This window comes from Lichenostomus cassidix, chromosome 1 (assembly GCF_008360975.1).
Source record: "Lichenostomus cassidix isolate B80296 chromosome 1, HeHo_3.0, whole genome shotgun sequence".
Lineage (NCBI taxonomy): Eukaryota > Metazoa > Chordata > Aves > Passeriformes > Meliphagidae > Lichenostomus > Lichenostomus cassidix.
In genome coordinates, this window is record NC_139479.1 from 2166546 (window position 1) to 2189392 (window position 22847).

The following is a 22847-nucleotide window of genomic DNA, read 5'->3' on the forward strand; positions in this document are numbered from 1 at the left end:
GATTCAGCTGCAGGGAACTTTCAGTTTCCACTTCTGATTTGTTACCTCATCTGCAATCTGACCCTGCAAAGTTGTCAGTGACCTGGGAATCATCCATCATTTACGGGAAAAAGATAACAAAGCATCCCCAGGAATGGGGTTATTGTGAGTTTAGGACTTCAAAGGCAAGAGTGGGAACAGATTGAATTGTTGGCTCAGGTCTCTGTGCCACAAACTTCCCTCGGTAATTCAGCAGCTGCAAAATTCCCAGCAAATGCTGCTTTCATTTTCCATTCTCTAAAATGATGGTAAAAGGCAAGTTGTTGTTCCACTGGTGCAGGGATGCTGGAGAAATCTCCACAAAACCTCTACAATTTCATGTTTCTGTTGTTAAAAAGTCATAATTAAAGTTGATGTTCACACAGCAGCCTTGAATTCTGTCTCCAAGCTCTTTTAAGACAAGCTCTGAAGGATACAAATATCCAAGGGAAGCATATCCTTGCATGCCACAGAAATGTGGTTTTTATAAATATGATGCAGGTTAATTTGGATTAAGAGAAAAAGACCTACCACAGGAATTGATTTATTTCTAAGCTACATTTATACAAGGAGAATGACAGCAGCAGCACAAGTGAGAAAAGCCAATATTCCCAACTGCAGCTTTGTGAGCTCTAAAGACAAAATCCACCCAATTCACTGAAAATTTTCCTATTTAAAGTTATTTATTCTGCACTGGGTTCATCTATCAGCTGCTTTTAGCAGAAAGCTGAGATTTAAATTCATCCATAGCACAGCATACCAACAAAATTGACTTTGGCAACCCCTCTGGAAGGGAACTGGGAGAACAAAACTGAATCCTTCCAAAACTTTCTCCTCAGAACACAGTTCAGCTCCTGAATAGAGGGAGAGATACAAACCCCCCATTCATCCCAGTTGTGTGAAAGCTGGCTGGAAATTCAATAGAAATCAGCAAACAGAACCCTGAATTAAACATTTTAGAAACTCAGGCTCAAGTGTCCATGGAAGAGGTGCATTATGAACAAAAGACATTTACACAAAATAAGTCAAATATTTTGTTTGTAAGGCAGAAACACTTAATGATTTCCACCACCAAATGAAACTGAAGTTCACAGAAACTTGTTGCATTTTTAGTGTTTAAAGGCCCCCCTGGGACAGATGTGCATCAGGATAAACATTGATTATTACAGCTATTTTATATCAGAGGGGATTGGGTTGTCCTTGCTCATATTCTTCCCCAGCCCAATCACAGTGGCTGTTTTAGATGATCCAATGAAGCTGGCAGTGTTCCTTATGCTCAAAATAATTTGGGAATGATCTGGGCAATGCTTTAGGTAGCAGGAAGAGTGAATCTACTTAACTCAAGGGGAATCATGGAATGGTTTGGGTTGGAAGGGACCTTAAATCCCATCCAGTGCCACCCCAGCCATGGCAGGGACACCTTGCACTGTCCCAGGCTGCTCCAAGCCCCAATGTCCAACCTGGCCTTGGACACTGCCAGGGATCCAGGGGCAGCCACAGCTTCTCTGGGAATTCCATCCCAGGGCCTCCCCACCCTCCCAGGAACAATTCCTTCCCAATATCCCATCTAAACCTGTCTTTTTCAGTTTGGCAGCCATTCCCTGTGTCCTGTCCCTGCAGCCCTTGGCAATTGTCTCTCTCCATGTTTCCTGCAGCTCCTTCAGGCCCCAAAAGGCCACAATGAGGTCACCCCAAAGCTTCTCCTCTCCAGGCTGAACAATCCCAGCTCTGCCAGCCTTTCCTCCCAGCAGAGCTGCTCCATCCCTCTGCTCATCCTGCTGCCTCCTCTGCACTCTCTCCAGCAGCTCCAGCTCCTTGCTGTGCTGAGCCCCAGGGCTGGAGCAGCTCTGCAGGTGAGCTCTCACCTGAGCACAGCAACACAATCCCAATCCCTCTCCTGCTGCTCTCTCCTCTTTGCATTCAGCCCAATGGGTTTCAGGGCTCCCAAAACTCCTGTTCAGCTTTTCATCCATGAGAATTCCCAAATCCTTCTCCCCAAGGCTTCTCCCAAAAACCCCCTGTGGTTCTGGGAACAATCCCAAAAGCTGCTGTGAATTGAAGCAGATCCAAAGGGCCAAGGATGCTCCTTGGTTTTAATGTTGCCTCTGCCTCTTTCTGTTGTCTCCAAATTTAAATCTGAAATCTCACCCTGAAATACTGAATTTTGAACAGCTGGCACCATTTCTGCCCCACTGCAGCACCCATCCAATTAACTCCAACTTAAGGAGGGAGACAGGAACAAAAACTCCACAGCCTGATATTAAGTTACTTCCTTGACATATTTGGGAATTAACAAAAAGCCAGGAGCTTATTTAACAGCTTAACATATATGATTTTCACAGCCCAGCTCACAATAGCTGCTCTTTCATCTATAAATCAAATGTTTAACAAAGCCATAATTAAAGACCTTCCCAGCAAAACTCTTCACTGGGGTGTCCTTTGCAGTGGACTTGGAAGCATCTTCAGCTGGAGCAATGGGAATTCTCCTGGACAGAGCTACGAGCTGCAGATAGAGATTAATTACAAGCAGAGCTTTCAGGATTTATTCCTCCTGCCCAAATCCTGCCAAAACCCTCCTGTGTTGCAGCAGAGAACTGGTTTTCCCTTGTGCTTGCTTACTAACGCTGCTGAAATGTGAATTTAAACAATACCTGTCTGTCTCTCTTGATCCCAGACACGATTATTAGGCTTCCATGCTAATTTTCCTGGCTGTTCAAAGTGCATTGAGGAGGCAGAAATTCCAGATGCAGTCAGGGCTCCCCAAATTTTGGAAGGTCCAAGGCAGCTGTGGGGTTTTCCAGCCTCCAAACCCATGGAGGTCACACTGTGCCCAATGCCCACCTTGTCCCCAGCCCAGCACTTTGTCACCTTCCCAGGGAAATCTGCTCCTCCTGGGACTCTGTGCCACAGCCTCAGAACTCAGAGGGCTGGAAATTTTCCATGATTTCCAACCTAAACCTCCCAGTGCTCAATATAATCCCATTTCTCCCAATGCCCTTTGGGAAAGTCCTTTTTCCCTATGGGATTTGCCTCTCCAGGTGATCCAGGAGAGCACTAAGATCCCTTTTCCCAGGCAAATCCTTCCAGAGGTGATCATGGAGAGCTCCCAGTTCACCCAGTTTGAGCCGAGGAGCTCTTGGAGCTCTGCTTCCACCTCAGGGTGATCATTCCCACTTCATTCCTTCCTTTCTTGCACTCCCAGGAATCCTCCTGCTTTTACCACCACCTTTGGCATCCCCTCTGGAAAATGAGGGAAAGCATTCCCTGGGTTTTGGGGCAAACTGTTGAGTTTTGATCTCTAGGTTGCCCTCAAAGTGTCCTCACTTCTTCTTTCTCTGTTCTCTTTTCATTTCTGTAACTGAAAAACGTTTTTACTGCTTTTTATTTCCTTTGCAAGATCTAAACCAGATTTTTGTTACTTTGCATTTTTGTTTCTTTGCATTTTCTGCCTCTGAACTCCAACTGGAACTTCCCATTCCATTCCAGGCAGGTTCTTTGATTATTCCTAATTTTCTTTGTTGGCTCTAGAAGGACATCTCCTCCTTCCATCCATGACTCAAAGAAATTTTGGATTTTCCAAGCTGGACTTTGAACTGCTCACTCCAGATGGTGTCAATCCCTCATTTCCTTACTTTGTCAAACTTTTCCCTTTCTAACTCAAAAATCTTATTAAGAGAACTGAATTAATTCCTAATTATTTCACTGCAGGTGATTTTCCTCAATCAGATATTCCCAAATATCATCAGCATTGACAAAATCAAGCCAACAGTCACTTCTAAGGCAATCTGGCCCCAGTCATTCCCAAGGATTATGGATTCTGCTGGGACTAATCCACCTCTGAAAGCTAAACTTTCCCACCAGAACAATTCCTGCCATTCCAAGAACTCGACAGAAATCTCAATCCATAACCAAAAGTGAGATTTTGATCCCATTCCACCTTTTTTTTCCTCAGCTAATCAATCAAGGCTAGAATTCCCTTCCCTCCCAGCCTCCATCCCTCTTTCCTGTTTGCATTTGGAACTCTCTGGGAATGACTCCACCAGCTCCCCTTGATTTGGTTTGGTCCCCAAAACAGACACCCCCAGTTCTCAGAGGTGTTTGTGGAGTCATCCTGCATCCTCAGCTTCTTCTCACCCATTCTATCCATGCCTTGGGATTTCTTTGATGCTCCAAAGGCTTGGGAAGCACAATTATCCATCCCCAGCCAGTCTGCAGTGCTTGTCCCTGGCAGTGCTGTCCAAACTCTCCTGGAGCTCTGGCAGCCTTGGAGAGGAAAAGGATGTGAGGAGACCTCACAGCACCTTCCAGGGTCTGCAGGAGCTCCAGGAAAAACAGAGAGGGACAATTCATCAGGAACTGGAGTGACAGGAGAAGGGGGAATGGCTGCAAACTGACAGAGTAGGTTTGAGTGAGATGTTGGGAAGAAATTCCTCCCTGTGAGGCTGGGGAGGCTGAGTTTTCCCAGAGAAGCTGTGGTGCCCCTGGATCCCTGGCAGTGTCCAAGGCCAGGTTGGACACTGGGGCTTGGAGCAGCCTGGGACAGTGGAAGGTGTCCCTGCCATGGCTGGGATGGCACTGGATGGGATTTAAGGTCCTTCCAACCCAAACCATCCTGGGATTCTCTGCAGTGTCTCCCACAGGACAGGGGTATCTCCATTGATCCCAAAGCAGGAATTCTGTGGGATGGAGCCCTTGGGAAGAGCTGCTGGGGTCACAGAGTTTGCAGGCAAACCTGGAGCTGCCACCAGTGTCACCTACAAGGAACTGAATGTGGCAGTGAAGTCCTTGAGGGAAGGAATGAGAGCAGGAAGCCCTGGGAGAGCCTCTGCTGTGTGGCACCAGCTGCCCCTGCCAGCCTCACCCCTGAGGGACTTCACCCTCATTTTCCATCAGCAAACCTCTCTGGGACAGAACTGCAGTGACCTGCTGGTGTCCACAGCCCTCTGGAGCACAGGAGCCCATCTGTGCTGAGAAACAGGATTGAGTGTGCAGCTCCTCAGAGGGACAGCTCTGATCTCTGCTCGGGGACAGGGACAGCATCCTGGCTGGAGCTGGGCAGGGCAGCTCAGGCTGGAGAGCAGGAAAGGTTCTTCCTTCCCCCAGAGGGTGCTGGCACTGCCCAGGCTCCCCAGGGAATGGGGACACAAGGAATGATAAAAGCTGGAGCATCCCGAAGAAAATCAGAGACTTTGGTTAAAGACTTGCTATAATTTTTATTAATATCTTATATTCTTTTAGTTTAATTTATTCTTGACCATGTGCTAGGTCAGTTGCTGACCTTGAATAAAAGCACATGGCAGTGAGTTTGGGCTAATGAGAAAGGGAAGAGAGAAAGGAAGAGATGAATTAAATAGGGACAGAGAGAGAGAAAGAGAGAGAGAGAAATAAAGAAAGAAACAAAGAAACGAAGAAAGAGAAAGAGAAAGAAAGGAAAGAAGAAAAGAAGGAAGAAAGAGAGAAAGAGAGAAAGAGAGAAAGAGAGAAAGAGAGAAAGAGAGAGAGAGAGAGAAAGAAAAGAGAGAAAGAGAGAGAGAAAGAGAGAGAGAAAGAGAGAGAAAGAAAGCAGGCGAGGCAAGGCAGAGGGAGGAAGGGAGGAAGGAAAAGAGGGAGGAAGGAAAAGAGGGAGGAAGGGAGGAAGGGAGGGAGGGAGGGAGGAAGGAAAGGAGGGAGGAAGGGAGGAAGGGAGGAAGGGAGGGAGGAAGGGAGGAAGGAAGGAAAAGGGAGAGGAAGAGAGAAAGAAAAGAGAGAGGGGAAGAGTGAGAGAAAGAGAGAGAAGGAGAGAGGGGGAAGAGAGAGAGAGAAAGAAAGAGGAGGCGAGGCGAGGCGAGGCGAGGCGAGGCGAGGCGAGGCGAGGCGAGGCGAGGCGAGGCGAGGCGAGGCGAGGCGAGGCGAGGCGAGGCGAGGCGAGGCGAGGCGAGGCGAGGCGAGGCGAGGCGAGGCGAGGCGAGGCGAGGCGAGGCGAGGCGAGGCGAGGCGAGGCGAGGCGAGGCGAGGCGAGGCGAGGCGAGGCGAGGCGAGGCGAGGCGAGGCGAGGCGAGCGAGAGGAGGCGAGGCGAGGCGAGGCGAGGCGAGGCGAGGCGAGGCGAGGCGAGGCGAGGCGAGGCGAGGCGAGGCGAGGCGAGGCGAGGCGAGGCGAGGCAGGCGAGGCTGAGCGAGGCGAGGCGGCGAGGCGAGGCGAGGCGAGGCGAGGCGCAGGCGAGTGGCGAGGCGAGGCGAGGCGAGGCGAGGCGAGGCGAGGCGAGGCGAGGCGAGGCGAGGCGAGGCGAGGCGAGGCGAGGCGAGGCGAGGCGAGGCGAGGCGAGGCGAGGCGAGGCGAGGCGAGGCGAGGCGAGAGGCGAGGCGAGGCGAGGCGAGGCGAGGCGAGGCGAGGCGAGGCGAGGCGAGGCGAGGCGAGGCGAGGCGAGGCGAGGCGAGGCGAGGCGAGGCGGAGGGAAGGGAAGGGAAGGGAAGGGAAGGGAAGGGAAGGGAAGGGAAGGGAAGGGAAGGGAAGGGAAGGGAAGGGAAGGGAAGGGAAGGGAAGGGAAGGGAAGGGGACGGAGGGCGGGAGAGGGAGAGAGGCAGGAAGGAAGGAAGGAAGGAAGGAAGGAAGGAAGGAAGGAAGGAAGGAAGGAAGGAAGGAAGGAGAAAGAAAAGAGAGAGAGAGAGGAAGAGAGAGAGAGAGAGAAAGAGAAAGAGAGAAAGAAAGAAGGACAGACATCATCACTCGCAGTTCCAGAACAATTCTGGCTGAGGGGACATAACTCTTGGTTCCAGCGAAATTCCAGCTGATGACATGTCACTCCTGGTTCCAGCATGGAGCTGGCTGATGAGATGTCACTCCTGGTTCTAGCATGGTTGTGGCTGATGTGTTGTCACTCCTGGTTCCAGTGTTGATCCACCTGATGAGATGTCTCTCCTGGTTGCCATGTTGATCCAGCTGATATGATGTCACTCCTGGTTCAGTGTTGATCCAGCTGATGTGTTGTCACTCCTGGTTCAGTGTTGATCCAGCTGATGTGTTGTCACTCCTGGTTCCCATGTTGATCCAGTTGATGTGATGTCTCTCCTGGTTCCCATGTTGATCCCACTGATGCTGTCTCTCCTGCTTCCTGCAACAATCCAGCTGTTGGATGTCCAGGCTCATGGGCTTGCTGGGTACCCTTTTATGGACTGGGCTCCCCACCCTGAAATGGGATTCTCACCTCTGTGCTAATTGGTTCTCCTGCACAGTCTGTTCTTTCAGACCCTTCTGGAAAGGGTCAGTGGCTTTGGGGGTCTCTGGTGCTCTTGATCCCCCCAGAGTCCATGGCCACTTCTTGGCCGATTGCTGCTTGCTGTGCTGGTGGTGCTGATCTGCAGGAGCCACAAGCAGCATGTTTGTCTGCCCAGGAGCTGCTGTGCCTCCACCTCCAGGCTGGCCTGGCCTGGCGCTGCTCCTGCGGCTGTGGCACCAGCAGGCACCACTCAGCACCTTGTGACAGCTCAGCATTTCCTGTTGTTCTGGCAGTTTGGTTGATGAGCTAAGAGCTCTGTCCTTACTATTGAGAAGTGCTCTCTTTGTCACTGTCACTCTCCCCTGGGGACAGCTCTTCTTCCTGGGTGACTTCACCCTGAGACTGCTTGTAACCTTTGTTATCCCCTGGGGAGAGTTCAGTGTCACCTTTCCCTGGGGACAGCTCCTGGTCACTTGTGCTGTCCCCTGTAACAAACTTGATGGCCTCATTGACTTCAGACAGCTCCTGGTGACTCGTGCTGTCCTCTGGAACAAACTCGATGGCATTGTTGACTCCAGACTGGCCCTGGTCACTTGTGCTGTCCCCAGGAAAGTGGTTGATGGCTTCTTCCACTCGGGACAGCTCCTTGTCCTCACTCCATTGCAGCAGGCCTTTTCAATGAATGAAAGTATTCTTCTAACTTATTCTTCTTCTACTTACTACTCTTCTTCTTCTTTCCTTCTTCTATGTATTTTTAAATTTTTATTCTTATTCCTATAACTCTTCTCCTTTTTCTAAGTATCTTTAAATTAAAAGTCTTATTCTTCTTACTCTTCTTCTATGAATTTTTAATTCTTATTCCTATTCTTATTCCTGTAATTCTTCATCTTCTTCTAAGTATGTTCAATTCTTACTGCTATTCTTATTCCTATAACTCTTCTTCTACTTCTATGTGTTTTCTTAGTCCTTATTCTAACTACTATTCTTCTTCTTCTATGTAGTTCAAAATTATTCCTTTTCCTGTTCTTAGTAATTTTCTTTGTCTGCGTCGTCCTCTTTGTCTTCTTCTCCTTGTCTTCCTCTTCACCTTCTTCATCATCTTCTTCCTCCTCTTCATTGTTCTCATCCTCATCTTCCTGTCCCTGTTTGTTGTCCCCAACTCCCGTTGTTGTTGGCAGCCCTGTGCTCTATAGTTCCACAGGAGGGAGGCTCTGGGGGCAATCCCTGCTGTCCCTGCCCTGCCTGAGCTACTCCTCAGGCTGTGGCCTCAGGCAGGGACACTGGAACAGCCTGCGCAGAGCCCGCAGTGCCCGCCTGAAGCGGGAGGGACGTTTCTTGGGGACCTCGTGCCGTGCCTTTGTCACCTGGTCTCGGGAGGCTGCAGAATGTGCTGCCTCTGCCACCTGGGGAGCGAGAGGCTCGGGAAGCTCCTCCAGCTCAGCAGCTCTGGCTGGGGCAGCAGCTGCTGGCTTGGCATCGATGTGAGTCCGTGGGGCAGGAGAGGCTCTGGGATAAGCCCATCTGGGTCCCTCCAGGGGGTCTTTGCCATCCACCCCCATCGTGGGTGTTTTCCAGATGTCCTGGATGGCATCTTGGGACAGCTCTTGGTCACTGCAGTGCTCCCCTGTGGAAAGCACATCGTCCTCGACATCGGAACCCAGAGATGACTCGGAGCTGAACAGCTCTCGCCATTGGGCTTCCACCTTCTCCTTGCACCACTCCAGATAGGACACTTGTGGATGTCTGTCAGCTTTGTTCTCTTCCTCAGCCCAAAAACTGCTCGGCAAATTGCCTTTAAGACACTCCTGCATGTTCTGCCTCCTCCACACTTTCTCCAGTTCCAGCAGGTCAATTGATGATCTTACAGGTCTCTCCATCCCACCAAGCAGAGTCTTCCTTGTCAGCTCTTTGTCCTCATCTTTCTGATGGGAGAGCTTTTCTTCCTCAGGTTCCTCCTGATGGGAGAGCTCTTCAACCTCACATACTTCCTGATGGGAGAGCTCTTCATCCTCAGGTTCTTCCTGATGGGAGAGCTCTTCATCCTCAGGTTCTTCCTGATGGGACAGCTCTTCATCCTCACGTTCTCCCCACTGAGGGAGCTCTTTATCCTCACATTCTTCCCTATGGCAGAGCTCTTCATCCTCTTGTTTTTCCCACCAAGAGAGCTCTTCCTGATCCTGTTCTTCCCAGTCTTCCCATGGGGAGAGCTGTTCTTCTTCCCACAGGAACAGGTCCTGGACTTTGTAGTTTTCCCCAAAAGACAGCTCTTTGTCTTGTTTGCTGTCTTCTGAGGAAAGCCTCTTATCCTCATTTTCCCCTTGGGACAGCTCTTCTTGGTGGGTGTCTTCACCCTGGGACAGTTCCTTGTAGCTTTTCTTGTCCCCTCGGGAGAGCTCATTGCCATTTTCCACTGGGGACAGCTTCTTGTCACTTGTCCTGTCCCCTGGAATGACTTCGATGGCTTCTTCCCCTGGTGACAGTTCCTGGTAACTCGTGCTGTCCCTTGGAGAGACCTGATTGTCATCTTCCCCTGGGGACAGTGCTGGGTCACTGTTGCTGTCCCTTGGAACGACATCCATGGCCTCTCCAACTTCAGACAGCTCCTTGTCACTTGGGCTGTCCAATGGAAGGTCCTCAATGTCTTCTCCCTCTAGGGACAGTTCCTCGTCACTTGTGCCATCTCCTGGGAAGAGCCTGATGGCCTTGTCATCTTCTGACAGCTCCATGTCACTTGTGCTGTCATCTGACAAGATATTGATGGCCTCTTCAGTTTGGGACAGCTCCTCCTCACTTGGGCTGTTCCCTGGGAAGAGCCTGATGGCCTCATCAACTTCAGACAGCCCCTGGTCTCTGCTGCTGTCCTCTGAAACAACTTTGATGTCCTCTTCCCTTTTGGACGGCACCTTGTCACTTGGGCTGTCCTCTGGAAAGTGGTCGATGGCCTCTTCTAGCTGGGAAAAGAGGCCATCTTTTCCCTGGTCACTTGACTGTGGAGACAAGAGATCCTTGTCACTTGTGCTGTCCCCTGAAATGACCTTGATGGTTTGTTCCACTTGGGACTGCTCCTCCTCACAGGTGCTGTGCACTGGAAGAGGCTCGCTTGAACCCATGAGGCTGAGCTCCTTGGCTCGAGCCCCTGAGAGGATGGGTGGCAGAGGTGGCATTGGTGACACCTGGCAGCTCGGGGACACACTGGCTGTGCCCTCCTGGGCCACCCCGAGCGGGGTCAGGAGCACCCTGGGCACAGGGCTGTATGGGGAGAGCTCTGGGTACAGCCCAGGACAGGTGCTGCAGGGCTTTGGCCCCTTGTCCCCTGCACTGCCCAGCTCTGTGTCCCGGCTCTCAGTGTCCTTGGGCTTCTTCTGGCAGGGCAGTGGTGGCAGCCGTGTCACCCTTGCCTGACGTGGCAGAGGTGGCAGCCGTGTCACCGTGTCACCCTTGCCTGACGTGGCAGAGGTGGCAGCCGTGTCACCCTTGCCTGATGTGGCAGAGGTGGCCGTGATGTCAGCCTGTCCCCAGGGTGGGACAGGGCCTGGCTCCAGCTGCCCTGCAGCTCTGCCTGAGGCTTCCTGAGCCCCACCTGTGGGACTTTTTGCTGTTTGGTGTTTTTGGGGCAAACCTTTGGCTGCCCAAGGTGCACAGGGGGCAGCTTGACCTTCATCTGCGAGGAGGAGGAGGAGGGGGAGGAGGCGTGGGACAGAGATGGCTTTCTTGGCAGGGCGAAGGTCCTGGCCCTGTCTGTCCCCTGGCCTGTCCTTCCTACCTCAGCCCCTGGTCTTGGTCTCCTCAACAGCTGCCCCGGGGCAGGCTGGGAGTTGGGGTTCTTCTGCTTTTCCACCTTCTCCTTCTCCATCTTCTTCTCCATCTTCTTTTCCATCTTCTTTCTCCACAATCTCTCTGCTCGACGACCGCAGACAAGTCCCGAGAGCTGCTTTTTTCTCCGAACGCTGCTCTCCTGGGACGGGGCAGCCCAGGGCTCTGCGCCCCTTATATACCCCCAGCCAGGCTGGGGCTCTCTGATGTCACAAAGGTCTCTGGCCACCACCATGTCCCGCATCACAAAGGGCCCTGACACAAAGCGCCTGTGTCACAAAGGCCACACGCGGCACCCCAGCAGCACAGAGCAGCCAGGAAGTGTCCCAGAGCAGCCCTGGCCTTGTGGCCTTGTGGCCCTGCTGTGCCCAGAGCCCTGAGAGGCTTTGGCTCCCACAGACAGCCCCACGCTGCAGAGCCCTGGCTTTGCAGGCTGCGCTGTGCTCATGGTTTCCATTCTGGACACACAGCACCCACAGTGCTGCTCACTGCTCTGCCATCCACAGCAGGGCAGGGCAGAGGGAAAAAGAAACAAATTAACAGAGTGGTCATGAGTCGAGATAAAGGCCGGGAGAAAACACTCCAAGGGCACAACAGGCCCAACTTAGAGTTGAAAGTGAATTTATTTCTCATAATAGAGTCAGAGGAGGATAATGAGAAGAAAAATAAACCCTTAAAGACACCACTCTTCCCCCAACCCCTCCCTCCTTCCCACCACCAGTGCAGGGAACAGGGCATGGGGGTTTGGCTCAGTTCATCACCGAGATCTTCTTGCACTGCTCAGGGAGAGGAGTTCTTGCCCTGCTGCACCGTGGGGTTCCTCCTGCAGGAGACAGTTCTGTGTGAACTCCTCCAGCGTGGTCCAATCTCACGCTGTGAGCTCCTCCCAAACTGCTGCAGCCTTGCTCCCTCATCCATGGGCTGCAATCCTCCCAGGCCAGGCTGCTCCAGCCTGCAAGCAGAGCCTCTCTCTCCATGGCTCTGCCACTGATCACAGCCTCCTGCAGCCATCCTCCCACTGCGGCGTGGTCACCTCCTCCCCACGGGCTGGGGGTGATCTCTGCACCCCCATGGAGCCCATGGGCTGCAGGGGCACAGCTGCCTCACCATGCTCATCCCCACGGCCTGCAGAGCAAATTCATCTCCAGCGCCTGGAGCACCTCCTGCCCTCCTTCTGCACTGACCTTGGTGTCTCCATGTTGTTCCCTCACATGTTCTCACCTCCTCCTCTTCTCTGGCTACAGGAAAAACTGTGTGTGCATTTGTTTGGATTTCTTCTCCAATCTGTTATCTCAGAGGCATAACTAACATCTCTAATGGGCCCAGCCTTGGCCAGTCGCCTGTCCATCATCTTCAGAGCCATCAGGGGTTAGCTCTGCTGGACATGGTGGAAACATCTAGCAGCTTCTCCCAGGAGCCATCTTTGTGTCCTCCCTGCTACCAACCACTGGGGCAAGCAAAACCAACCCATCAATCTAAAATATTTCCTTGGAATTGCTTTCCCAGGGCTGTGGGGTGGAGGAGGGAAAGGGCTGTACATGGTGTGGGGCTGTGGGTCAGTGGGGAGCTCACACAGCTCCAGCCAGGGCAGGCAGAGGAAAGAAAGACCTGGAGAGGTGAAATCACTGCCTGTCCAGGGAATCAATCTGACATTATTGATCAGTGATCAATATTGACCAGTCTGATCACTGCCAGAGAGGCCAAGGGGGAGATCTGTCCCAAATCCAACACCCAGCTCCATCCCAGGCAGCTTGAGCAGACATTTTCCCATGTGAGGCTGATGGCAAATGGGATTTCACAGAGTCACACCAGGTTTGGGCTGAGAGGGACCTTAAATCCCATCCAGTGCCACCCCTGCAGGGACACCTTCCACTGTCCCAGGCTGCTCCAAGCCCCAATGTCCAACCTGGCCTTGGACACTGCCAGGGATCCAGGGGCAGCCACAGCTTCTCTGGGTATTCCATCCCAGGGCCTCCCCACCCTGCCAGGGAACAATTCCTAATTCCCAAGATCCCATCTCTCCCTGCCCTCTGGCACTTTGCAGCCATTCCCTGTGTCCTGTCCCTGCAGCCCTTGGCAATTGTCTCTCTCCATGTTTCCTGCAGCTCCTTCAGGCCCCAAAAGGCCACAATGAGGTCACCCCAAAGCTTCTCCTCTCCAGGCTGAACAATCCCAGCTCTGCCAGCCTTTCCTCCCAGCAGAGCTGCTCCATCCCTTGGAGCATCCACGCTGTACCACCCTTCCCTTTCCAGCTAAAATGGAAAGACCCAAATTTGGCAATCACCGCTCCATTCTTCCCTCTGGTACACCCCATTCCATTGAAATTCAGGCCCCTCAGTTATTTTTTTGTGACACATTTACACACAAATTTCTTCCAGTCCCACCTGGAGGATTCTGCCTCACAAGGTGATGTTCACAGCAAGATGTGTAAAATCCCACCAGTCTCCAGCAGGATAAAAACTGCAGGAGAATCCAAGAAGGTGCATTTAAATTAAGGCTGAATTTCATCCCTGGGTTTATTCCAGCAGGGACAATGCAGTTGGTTGAACTCTACCAGTTGTGCCAGCAGTAAGTCAGAAAGGTGAAAATGAGGGCAAATTTAGGTTTTTGCCCTTTATTTATTTAGTTTTCCCCCCAGTCTCTGAGAAGAATGGACACCTGATATCCAGTCTTTGAGCAGCTATGTTTTGTAAAGAGAAGCACCACTCTTCAATCATGTGGGGTGAAATTTTTTTTTCTGAATACCTATGGCAAAATTTACATAAGTCTACATCCAAAATCCACTCTTTGCAGAGCTGAGTATCTTCTCCTCAGTCACAGTCACAACCAAGACCTGTGGATCCCCAATTCCCCTCAACACATTTCTCCTCCCCCAAACTCCACATCACCTGCTTTTATTTTGCTCACAGAGGCAATTTCTGAAGTGTCAAACCTGCCCAAGCTGCAGAAAAGGTCACTCTGGTGCCTTTGAAGCAGCAGTGACAGCAAAGCAAAGATTGAGTTTCATGCCTGCAAGTTCTCCTTAAACAAACAGCCCCTCCTTTGCCTCCTCACTGTTGGTTTTCCCATAATTGTGGGGTCTGCAGAGAAATGAAATGGCAGATTCATCACTGATACAATCTTTGCCCAAGGTTTACAGTCCTTTAATTGGTGTGCTTTCAGGGGCTTCAGGGCATTTTCCAGTAGCTTTCCTTGATCCTGAAGGGATTTGGCTCTCCTGAACAAGGGACTAAATTAATCCTTCCATCAAATGATCCCGGGAATGTGGCCTTCACTTGTTGTCAAAGGCAGAATTCCAAACGAAATGGAATTTCATTTGGGTGGAAAACCACCCAGGAAAGGAAGATTAGAGTCAATACTTCGGTGTCTGTCGTGTGAGGAGGGAAGTGACAAGAGAGTAAACACATCTGCATGTGTGCTGATCAGCAAATCAGGAATTCAGCGTGTTTTTGGGTGTTTAAATGTGAAAATTGAAATTAATGAGAGGACAGAATGGTGGCAGGAGTGAGAAACAGCAGCAAACTAAACCCCAAAACTTCACTAATAATTCTAAAACTCCCACACAAATCAGTGTTGTTCCAATTCACAGCCATTGGGCTTTGACAAAAATTCGTTCTTCTAAAATTCCCCCCAATGATGATACACCTAAAATTCAGAATTTCAGAGGGAAATGTTGAAAAGGTTTTTTTTCCTTCATTAAGAAGGGATTTTAATCCTACCTGGAATACTGAGCATGGAGATTTTTCCTTCAAATTCAGGCAGAAAACCCAACCAACTATAGATTTTATATTCATACCAAACTGATTGTTACCAGGTCTTAAAACTTTCCAGAGCAATTGATAATTTTGATGAATTTCTAAAGAATTGGCATGATATTTTTCACAGAAATTCTCACAAATTTCTTATCTTTTAATGAAATAGTGGCATTTTTAACTGAATTCCCTGCTGGTCTGAAGTTGGTTAGAGGCTTAATAAATAGTAATTCACTGGGCTTTATAATCAAATAACCCAAATAACCTTGAGTCCTTCAGATAACTGAGTTTGTGACACTTGGAAGAAAGGAAATAAAGAAAAAAAAAAGAGAATTCACTGTTTAAAAAACATCTGAACCACTTAACCTTGAGCTATAACAAACATGCACCTGTCAGTTCCTTTATTTGCAGCTATTTCCTTGAACTTAGTTTTCAATATCCTTAAAAATGGTTTAAAAATGTAATTTCAAGACTTGTTTCAGCAAATCTTCACAGCCCACCTTTCTCATTGCTGGTATTGTTGGTAATTCAGTAAATCTGATCATTTGGGGGAGTGGAGGATCAACATATTTTACTGAATAAAGGATTGTGTGAAGGAAAATGGAATTATACACCTTAACCCAGGAGAAACCTCACAGAACCACAAGAAAACGGTGAACATGTGAAAATCAGCCACATTTTATTAATATTTACAAAGGAAAACTGTATATTTACAATGCAAACACTTCCAATTAATAATAAAAAAAAGATCCTCAAGGGTTTGACTGGCACAACACAGTTTCTCTCCCTGAATTCAAAGGGAAATAGAATTAAACTCTGTCCAAAAGCTGTTTCTTTCCCTCTCAGAGGGGAATTCCAAGCAGAAAGCTGCAAGAACACTTTTAAACCCACAAGAAGGACCAGATAAATTATTAGGGGATAATTCTCAGAGCAGTGCAGGTTATTAAAGTGCATCATAATAAAATGTGGTCATATGAATTTAATTAGAAATTCAGAGGAAAAAAAAAAAAGTTAAAAGAGTTTTTTGTTTTGTTCTTTTTTTTAGCTTGGAGAGGTTTTAAGTATCCTGTAACAGTTTTATTAATCCTTTGTTCATACAGATCTTATCACCAATTATCTGCTATTGCAGATCCCTTTTTCTGAGAGGAAAAACATTCTGTTGACTTCACTGATGGGAATATCCCTCAAGGCTGGGATTGCTTCCTCTTGGAATTTCTTCTGCTGCTGCTTTCTTGCATAGTTATCTACAAAAGATAATGAGAACATTTCATGTCTTTAGGATTCTTTTCTCTCAAAAACTGTTACAGAAGGCAATATAAGACTATAAATTTAGCTGCTTTAAGGGATGCTGAAAACCCCACCCTGCTCTCTTCAGGTACTTCCAAGGACTCAAATATCTCAAGGCTTAAAATTCGGTTTATATTCTCTGTAGATTTCCAGAATTACCAGTGAAGGATCAAAATCTTAAGTAAGACAGAAATAAAATTACCTGTGATGGTGTGGGTGGAGTTGAGTGGAGCTGTGCTCATCATGTTAATCCCAAAAAGCAAAATATAACCAATTCCTACAGCAACCAGCAGGTAAACAGGCAAAGCAACTGCCCAATATCTGAGGGAAAAAAAAATAAAATTTTCATATCAGAGGAACACATGCTTAATGACAAAGCAGTTTTAATGTTGGGATTTTGTCTAGGATGAGGAAAAGAAACAACACCTCTGAATATGGATCCTGGACTCTCCCAAAATTAATGACTACTAGTAAAAACCATCAGGTAAATCCCTAATAAAAGATGTTTTATTTTTTAATTATGGCCTCAAGTTTACTGCATTTCCATCAGCAAACTTCCTGAAAGCAAAATACCAAATTTAGCATCAAACATTCCAGTATTATTTCTTCCATGACCCAATGAAACATTTTCACTGTATTTTCACCACAGCTACTGATCTGCATAAAATATGTTTCACAAACATTACAGCCCTTTATCATCAGGGGAAAATAAATTTAATATAAAGTCATTATTTTAAGAAAAAGGTTTTGTTATTTGAAAATAATGAAGGATATCAGATTAAAAAGCTGAATTGGCTGAACTTACTTTTGAGGCCAGTATGTCAGTCCCAAGGAGAAGAGCCAAGTCTCAGGAATATATGCCCAGATAAGGTACAAAACTGCACAAGAAAATTGAAAAAATCACAACAGTAAGACCTGATATTGTTTTAGACTTCCTAAGTTTTGCTTTTACGCTGTTTAAATGAAAAAACCTCTCCTAAAATATTGCAGAATGAGCCTCTCAGCCCTGCCCAGCCCCTGGTTATATGGCAGCTTTAATATTTAATGCTTTAATATTAATTTTCATATTTGCTTTAATATTAATTTCTGATTTTCTGTGGAGACAGACAAGAATTTCTCCAGAGCTGAACTGCAGAACAACAACAAACAACAAAAACCAACCAAAAACCTCCCCAAACACCTCAGTAAAAGGAGCCTAAAGGAAGCTGAACAGAGATAATATTAAAGCAAAAAATGATCTCACAGTGGTCATTGAACTGGAGGAAAATCATGTGCAATTGCAGTGCTTGGGTGGAACTGTAATGAGAAATTACTGCAAATTCTTCCTCATTCTTGCAAATTTCATCACTTTCAGGTCAACAAAACCAATACCCAGAAATTGCACTTCGCAACAACCAACTCAAAGAAAGGTTTACCACAACCTGAGGGGAACTTGAGGTCACAAAACAGAGTGACACAAGGGACAGAACCACAGCAGCTCCTGGGAGAGGAACTGAACCCAACTCCCCTCACTTCTCAAGGGTGGGAAAGACTCACAGCAAACTCCTGGTTTGTTACTTGGCTAAAGGACCTTGCAGCACCTTTGCTTGTGCTGAAAAAGTGTTTTCTGCCCTCTCAGACCTTGGTCCTGAGATGGATCCACACAGAAATGCTGACTTCCCATCACACCAGCAGAGAAAAGCTGACAGAACCCCAAAAATTTTCCACTGCTGTTGACCAGACTGACTAATATCTTTTCCAATATTTTACTGGGGAAAGTAACACCTCAACTACCTACAGGACTTGCTAAATGTGAAAATGTATGTGATTCAAATAAAAAACTGATTAAAATGAGAATGCAGAGGATTCTTCAAATAATTTGACTTTGTAATGCTGTTAAAGATCCCGTAATATGGTTAAAGGCAAACAAAGTGTGAGGAAATCACAACAGGCAATGGCAGATGTCTGTAACCCCTGACAGGTGTGGTAAGCAATGCTCACTGAGTGCTCCATCGCCCTGACAGCTGGAACAGGATTTTAATTCCTTTCAGGTCGTCTTAGAGAATCATGGAATGGTTTGGGTTGGAAAGGACATTAAAAATCACCCAGTGCCACCCTAGCCATGGCAGGGACACCTTCCACTGTCCCAGGCTGCTCCAAGCCCCAATGTCCAACCTGGCCTTGGACATTTCAGGGATCCAGGGGCAGCCACAGCTTCCCTGGACAAGCTGCTCCAGTTGGGAATTAGCAAAGGAACACTCTGGGGTGATGCACTCAGCAGTTCCGGGATACTCACTGAAGCCAAACCACGATCCCAGAAAAAGCGCAAATCCATATATTGCCCTTTCAGGCAGCGGCGCCGGGGAGTTCTCAACCATCCTCGGCTCTTCCCTTGAACTTGGCGAGGAGGGCGGAGAACAGGATAGGAAGGATTAGAGATTTCAGAGGAGTTCCTATGGAGGAACCCCCTGTACCTGCAGGTGCGGGAGCCGCATCCCCCTCAGCATCCCTCCATCTCCCGCCCGGCTCTGCCCCTTTCCTCTCCGGAGCGCGCGGGACAGCAGGAGGAGGAGGAGGAGGAGGAGGAGGAGGAGGAGGAGGAGGAGGAGGAGGAGGAGGAAGGCAGGAAGGAGGAAGGCGCTCCCTACCCCCACTCCCGCATCCGCCTCCGCGCCGCCCGCATCCGGCCGAGCGCGCGCGCAGGCGCACGGCCCGCGGATTGGCCGGCGCCCGTGACGTCGGAGGGCAGGCGGCCAATGGGCGGTGCGTCCGGCGGGCGGGGCGCGCTGGGGCGGCGGGAGCGGCGGCGCAGCAGGAGCGATAGCGCTGAGCGGAGCGGAGCGGTGAGCAGGAGGGATGCGGAATGGATAGAGCAGCCGGTGCTCGCCAGCCTGCCTTTCCCCGCGCCTCGCCCTGCCCGGGACACCCCGCTGGCTGCCCGGTTTGTGTCCGGCAGGGTGACGCACGCCCCCGGCCCGCCCGAGGCGGAGCGCCGTACGGGGAAGCGCGCTCCGGCACGGACAGGGCTGTGCGGGTGGGAAATACACCCCAGCGGGCAGCCCAGGGCTTTCCGGGGTGGGATGGCGGCGGGGGCAGCCCGGGAGCTGCTGGGACGGGGCGGGGTCTGCCCGGTGCTGGGCATCCCGGGATGCAGCGGGGATTGCGGGGATGCTGCTCCCCGAGCCGGCGGGACAAAGTGCTACAGCTGCCTGTCAGGGGCGGTGCGTCCCCCGGGGTGCTGTCACAGCCCTAGAGCACAGCTAGGCGATGTCACACGCCTTTAGCTGCTGTTAGCATGACTGTTTTCAGCATTAACCTCTGCTTTCAACGTGACACTTAGGGATGTGACCATTTCAAGTGTTGCAAAGCACCCGTTCTTTGCCTCTTGCCTTCCTCTCACCTCGTCTTTCTTTCAGGGTGATGTACCATGGCTGATCCTCTGTCCATAGCCGACTTTCCAGCCCTGTCTTTTCTCGGAGGTGGTCCATCTTACTCTGAACTGGTAAGTGGGGTTGGAACTCCATGGGAAACTTGCAGGACGTTCTGAGAGAGTTTCTACTCGGATCTGCTACTGGCCCAGGGTGTCCAGAGAAGCTGTGGCTGCCCCTGGATCCCTGAAGTGTCCAAGGCCAGGCTGGACATTGGGCTTGGAGCAGCCTGGGACAGTGCAAGGTGTCCCTGCCATGGAATGAGATCATCTTTAATATCCTTTCCAACCCAAACCTTTCTGTGATTGTTTGATCAGAGTCACTCCCAGTGTTGATTAATTCAAACTGCTGTAAAGTTTGAAATTTTGGGATCTTTGGGAGCCTGAAGTTGGGAGTAAGGGTACGTCACAGTGCACATGATTTGTTAGCAAAAACACCAACTAATTTTGCTCTGCCATGGGGTAGAACCTGAGCCTGAGTGTCCTGTGTCAGCCAGGTCTGAGTGATGGTGCACAGGCACTGAGCTGTAGATCCTGTCAGCACAACCTGCCCAACCTGTTGCTCCTGTGCTCAGGAGCTTTTTGGGATGCTGCACCTCAGCCTGGCAGATCAGCTCCTCTCACTGCACAGCAATCAGCTCTTGGTTTGTGGGGTTTCAGCTCTGTGGGGTGACTGCAGCATTGCCCTGGTCCTTGTCCTTGGTATCTCTTCCACTTTTCTGTATTTCTTTGTGCCCAGTGAGGCTCTACTTATTTAATCACAGAATCCTAGAATGGTTTGGGTTGGAAAGACCTTAAATCCCATCCAGTGCCACCCCAGCCATGGCAGGGACACCTTCCACTGTCCCAGGCTGCTCCAAGCCCAATGTCCAACCTGGCCTTGGACACTGCCAGGGATCCAGGGGCAGCCACAGCTTCTCTGGGAATTCCATCCCAGGGCCTCCCCACCCTGCCAGGAAACAATTCCTAATTCCCAAGATCCCATCTCTCCCTGCCCTCTGGCACTTTGCAGCCATTCCCTGTGTCCTGTCCCTCCCATTCCTGGTAAATTTTCCCTCTCAGTTACTGCTGTGCTTTTTCTGAAGAAAAACTGCAGCACACTTCTGGTTTGATACTTCCAAGAATACTTTTTATTTTCCTCTTCTTGCTCTGCTTAAAGAGTCTCAGAAATCCCTGTGCTAGTTCATATTTGTGCTGCTTGGAGAGCTCAATCAGGGCTTATTTATCTCTTGGGAAATTCAAGCTCTGGCCTATTGTTCTCCCCAGGCAGGAATGAAAAGTTCAGGTAAATTGAATTTTTTCTTTGTAAAGCTCTGCTTTTCTAAGGGACTGGTACCAGCAGAGCTGTGAATCCATTCAGGTTTTATTTATAGCAGTTATAGAAGAATTTTTTGTGTCTGTGCTGTTGCCAAAACAAAGCTCTTCAAGAGGTGTGAGTTGTCTTTCAAGATAAGCTGAGTTTGAAATCACAGGTTTTTTTTTTTTTTCCCTCTATGTTATTATGTGGTCTGGCCTGTGAAATATATCAGTTTTATAATTTAGAAATAGCTCTGGATGGCAGAGAAATGATAATGCAGCATTTCCTGTGATACAGAGTGTTCATTAAATTGCATATTTACAATGTTTGTTAGACTATCAGACTTTGTAGGGATCTGTAAATCAGAATAAATCATTTATTCTTCAGCTTGTGGTGCTCATATAGGGTTTAAACCCCTTAAAAGTAACACAAAATACTAAATCAACTACTCCACTCATTTTGATATATATGTTTTTATTTAATTGTACGTACACTGTCCAAAACTCTTTTAAAAATATTTTTATTACATTTTTTTAATGTGTTTAGTCAGGTACTCTTGAACATGATTTTGCTGCCTGATTTTTGAATTACTAATTTCTAGACTCCTGTTCTGGTGTGATTGAAAATACTGTTTAAATGAGTAAAGGTTTTCCTGTCCATTCATAACCATTGACTTATGAGCACTTTTTAAATGGATATGCAGGTAAACATAATTGGTTTTTTTTCTCTAAACCATTGTGTTCAATAACTCCAACAAAATGCTTTCTCAGTTCCTGGTTTGGGTTCCTTTGAGTGCTTTTTCGCTTTGCAATATTCAAGAATGTGTTTCTCTTTAGGGTCATGGAATGTTTGGACAGCCAATGCCTAATCCCAAAACAGGTATGGAAACCAAACCAATAATCTGACATTTCTGCTGCCTTTTGGATCTTCTGATTGCTAGTTGGGTTTATTATTTTCTTCCTTATTTTGCCCTGAATAAGAGGGGATTATTATTTCTGAGCAGAAGCATTGTTATGGTGTGTTTACCCTGCAACAATTCTCATCTTTTTCACCTAATTTAACTTAAATATTTAGTGATATTTACATAGATGCAGGCAATTAATGCTGTGAGGATGGAGATCCTTGCATTCATTATTTGTGTTTTAGCTATGTAGATCTAAAGACAACCTCAAAATTTATTATTTTTTTGCAGGTAAAGTTTTGCAGTAATAATTAAGAAAGTTTTCATAGTTGGAGAAAAGAAGGTGGCTTGAGTTATTCAAAATATAAATACAAAACTGTATTTGCTGCACAAATTCGTGGGAATAAACAGACAAACAACTGTGCACAGGGAATTTTTGTCTATTTTCAAACCCTCAGGTGATGCTGCTCTGCTCTGAGAGTACCCAAAGCCACCCTAATAAACTGAATTTCCCTTTTCATTTCCCTCAGAGCACCCAAAGCCACCCCAATAAACTGAATTTCCCTTTCCATTTCCCTCAGAGCACCCAAAGCCACCAATTTCCCTTGGAATTCCCCTCCATCCCTGCCTTTCCCAGCCAGATTTTGGGAAATGCAGGATGGTTTGGAGAGCCCTGAATCCCCATGGCTTTTGAGGACAAACAAGGAGGCTGCATTTATGAATTTCTATCTGAATTTACCAGTACAGTTCAGAACACAGGAATGCAGATCCCTAGTCTTAATTCCATATAAATTCTCTCTCCCCCTTCGATTTAAAAACTCCCTCAAGTCGTCAGGTGAGTTCAGAATATTCAAATTCCCTTAGGAACAGAGTGTGGAAATAACCATTGATTTTAATGTTTATTGGCACTTTGGAATGCCTGAATTATTCAATCTAATTCCCTTTTTTGTTTTTTTCCCCTTGGAGGAGTTGATCCCTGCGAGGTGTGGTGCAGTCAGCCTGTGGAGAGATTGAGGGAATATTGCAACATCATCAAAATCAGGATATTTCCATCCCTGTTCTTCACCACCCAAAGTGATTCCCTCATAGAAGAACCCATGTGAGTTGAGGATCCAAATATTTCCTCCAAATATTCCCACTTTGCCTCGTTCCCTGGGAAAATTGCTTTTTCTGGAAAGGA

At 48.4% G+C, this 22847-nt stretch overlaps 4 protein-coding genes across 5 annotated transcripts in view; 1 reads left to right on the top strand and 3 right to left on the bottom strand.

The window, feature by feature from the left end:
• LOC146444049 (uncharacterized) overlaps positions 1–12364 on the bottom strand; it is a 280352-nt gene extending 267988 nt beyond the window's left edge. For both annotated transcript variants that reach the window (XR_014855901.1, XM_085078859.1), the window contains exon 1: positions 11050–12364. Coding sequence is in view for 1 of the 2 variants with exons in the window: in XM_085078859.1 (XP_084934985.1) it covers positions 11050–11268 (219 nt within the window). In the remaining variant the exon portion in view is untranslated. The remainder of the gene's footprint in view (positions 1–11049) is intronic.
• LOC146444059 (uncharacterized) lies at positions 8030–10375 on the bottom strand. Its single transcript, XM_085072282.1, has 2 exons — positions 9803–10375; positions 8030–9319 (listed from the first exon to the last, which is right to left on the bottom strand). Exons 1-2 carry the CDS (start codon positions 10373–10375, stop codon positions 8459–8461), a joined length of 1434 nt encoding a protein of 477 aa, XP_084928408.1. The 3' UTR covers positions 8030–8458.
• Positions 12365–15436: 3072 nt separating the features above from the next.
• On the bottom strand, positions 15437–18751 carry PIGP (phosphatidylinositol glycan anchor biosynthesis class P). Its single transcript, XM_085080111.1, has 5 exons — positions 18691–18751; positions 18339–18439; positions 16869–16941; positions 16266–16384; positions 15437–16020 (listed from the first exon to the last, which is right to left on the bottom strand). Exons 1-5 carry the CDS (start codon positions 18723–18725, stop codon positions 15890–15892), a joined length of 459 nt encoding a protein of 152 aa, XP_084936237.1. The 5' UTR covers positions 18726–18751; the 3' UTR covers positions 15437–15889.
• A 116-nt stretch (positions 18752–18867) lies between these two features.
• The window catches only part of TTC3 (tetratricopeptide repeat domain 3), a 45781-nt gene continuing 41801 nt past the window's right edge, over positions 18868–22847 (top strand). The window contains exons 1-4 of the mRNA XM_085081133.1: positions 18868–18885; positions 19459–19544; positions 21603–21645; positions 22634–22766. Of these exons, the coding sequence (XP_084937259.1) occupies positions 19470–19544; positions 21603–21645; positions 22634–22766 (251 nt within the window). The 5' untranslated portion in view covers positions 18868–18885; positions 19459–19469. The remainder of the gene's footprint in view (positions 18886–19458; positions 19545–21602; positions 21646–22633; positions 22767–22847) is intronic.

Coding starts and splice junctions, on each gene's coding strand:
- LOC146444059 (XM_085072282.1), bottom strand. CDS start 10,375: ATGCCACCTCTGCCACCCATCCTCTCAGGGGCTCGAGCCAAGGAGCTC. Junction 9,320..9,802: donor GTGACAAGGAGCTGTCTGAA/GTTGGAGAGGCC, acceptor GAAGAATGTGAG/GATAAAGAGCTCCCTCAGTG.
- PIGP (XM_085080111.1), bottom strand. CDS start 18,725: ATGCGGGCGGCGCGGAGGCGGATGCGGGAGTGGGG. Junction 16,385..16,868: donor CTGACATACTGGCCTCAAAA/GTAAGTTCAGCC, acceptor TTTTTCCCTCAG/ATATTGGGCAGTTGCTTTGC. Junction 16,021..16,265: donor CTCCACCCACACCATCACAG/GTAATTTTATTT, acceptor TATCTTTTGTAG/ATAACTATGCAAGAAAGCAG.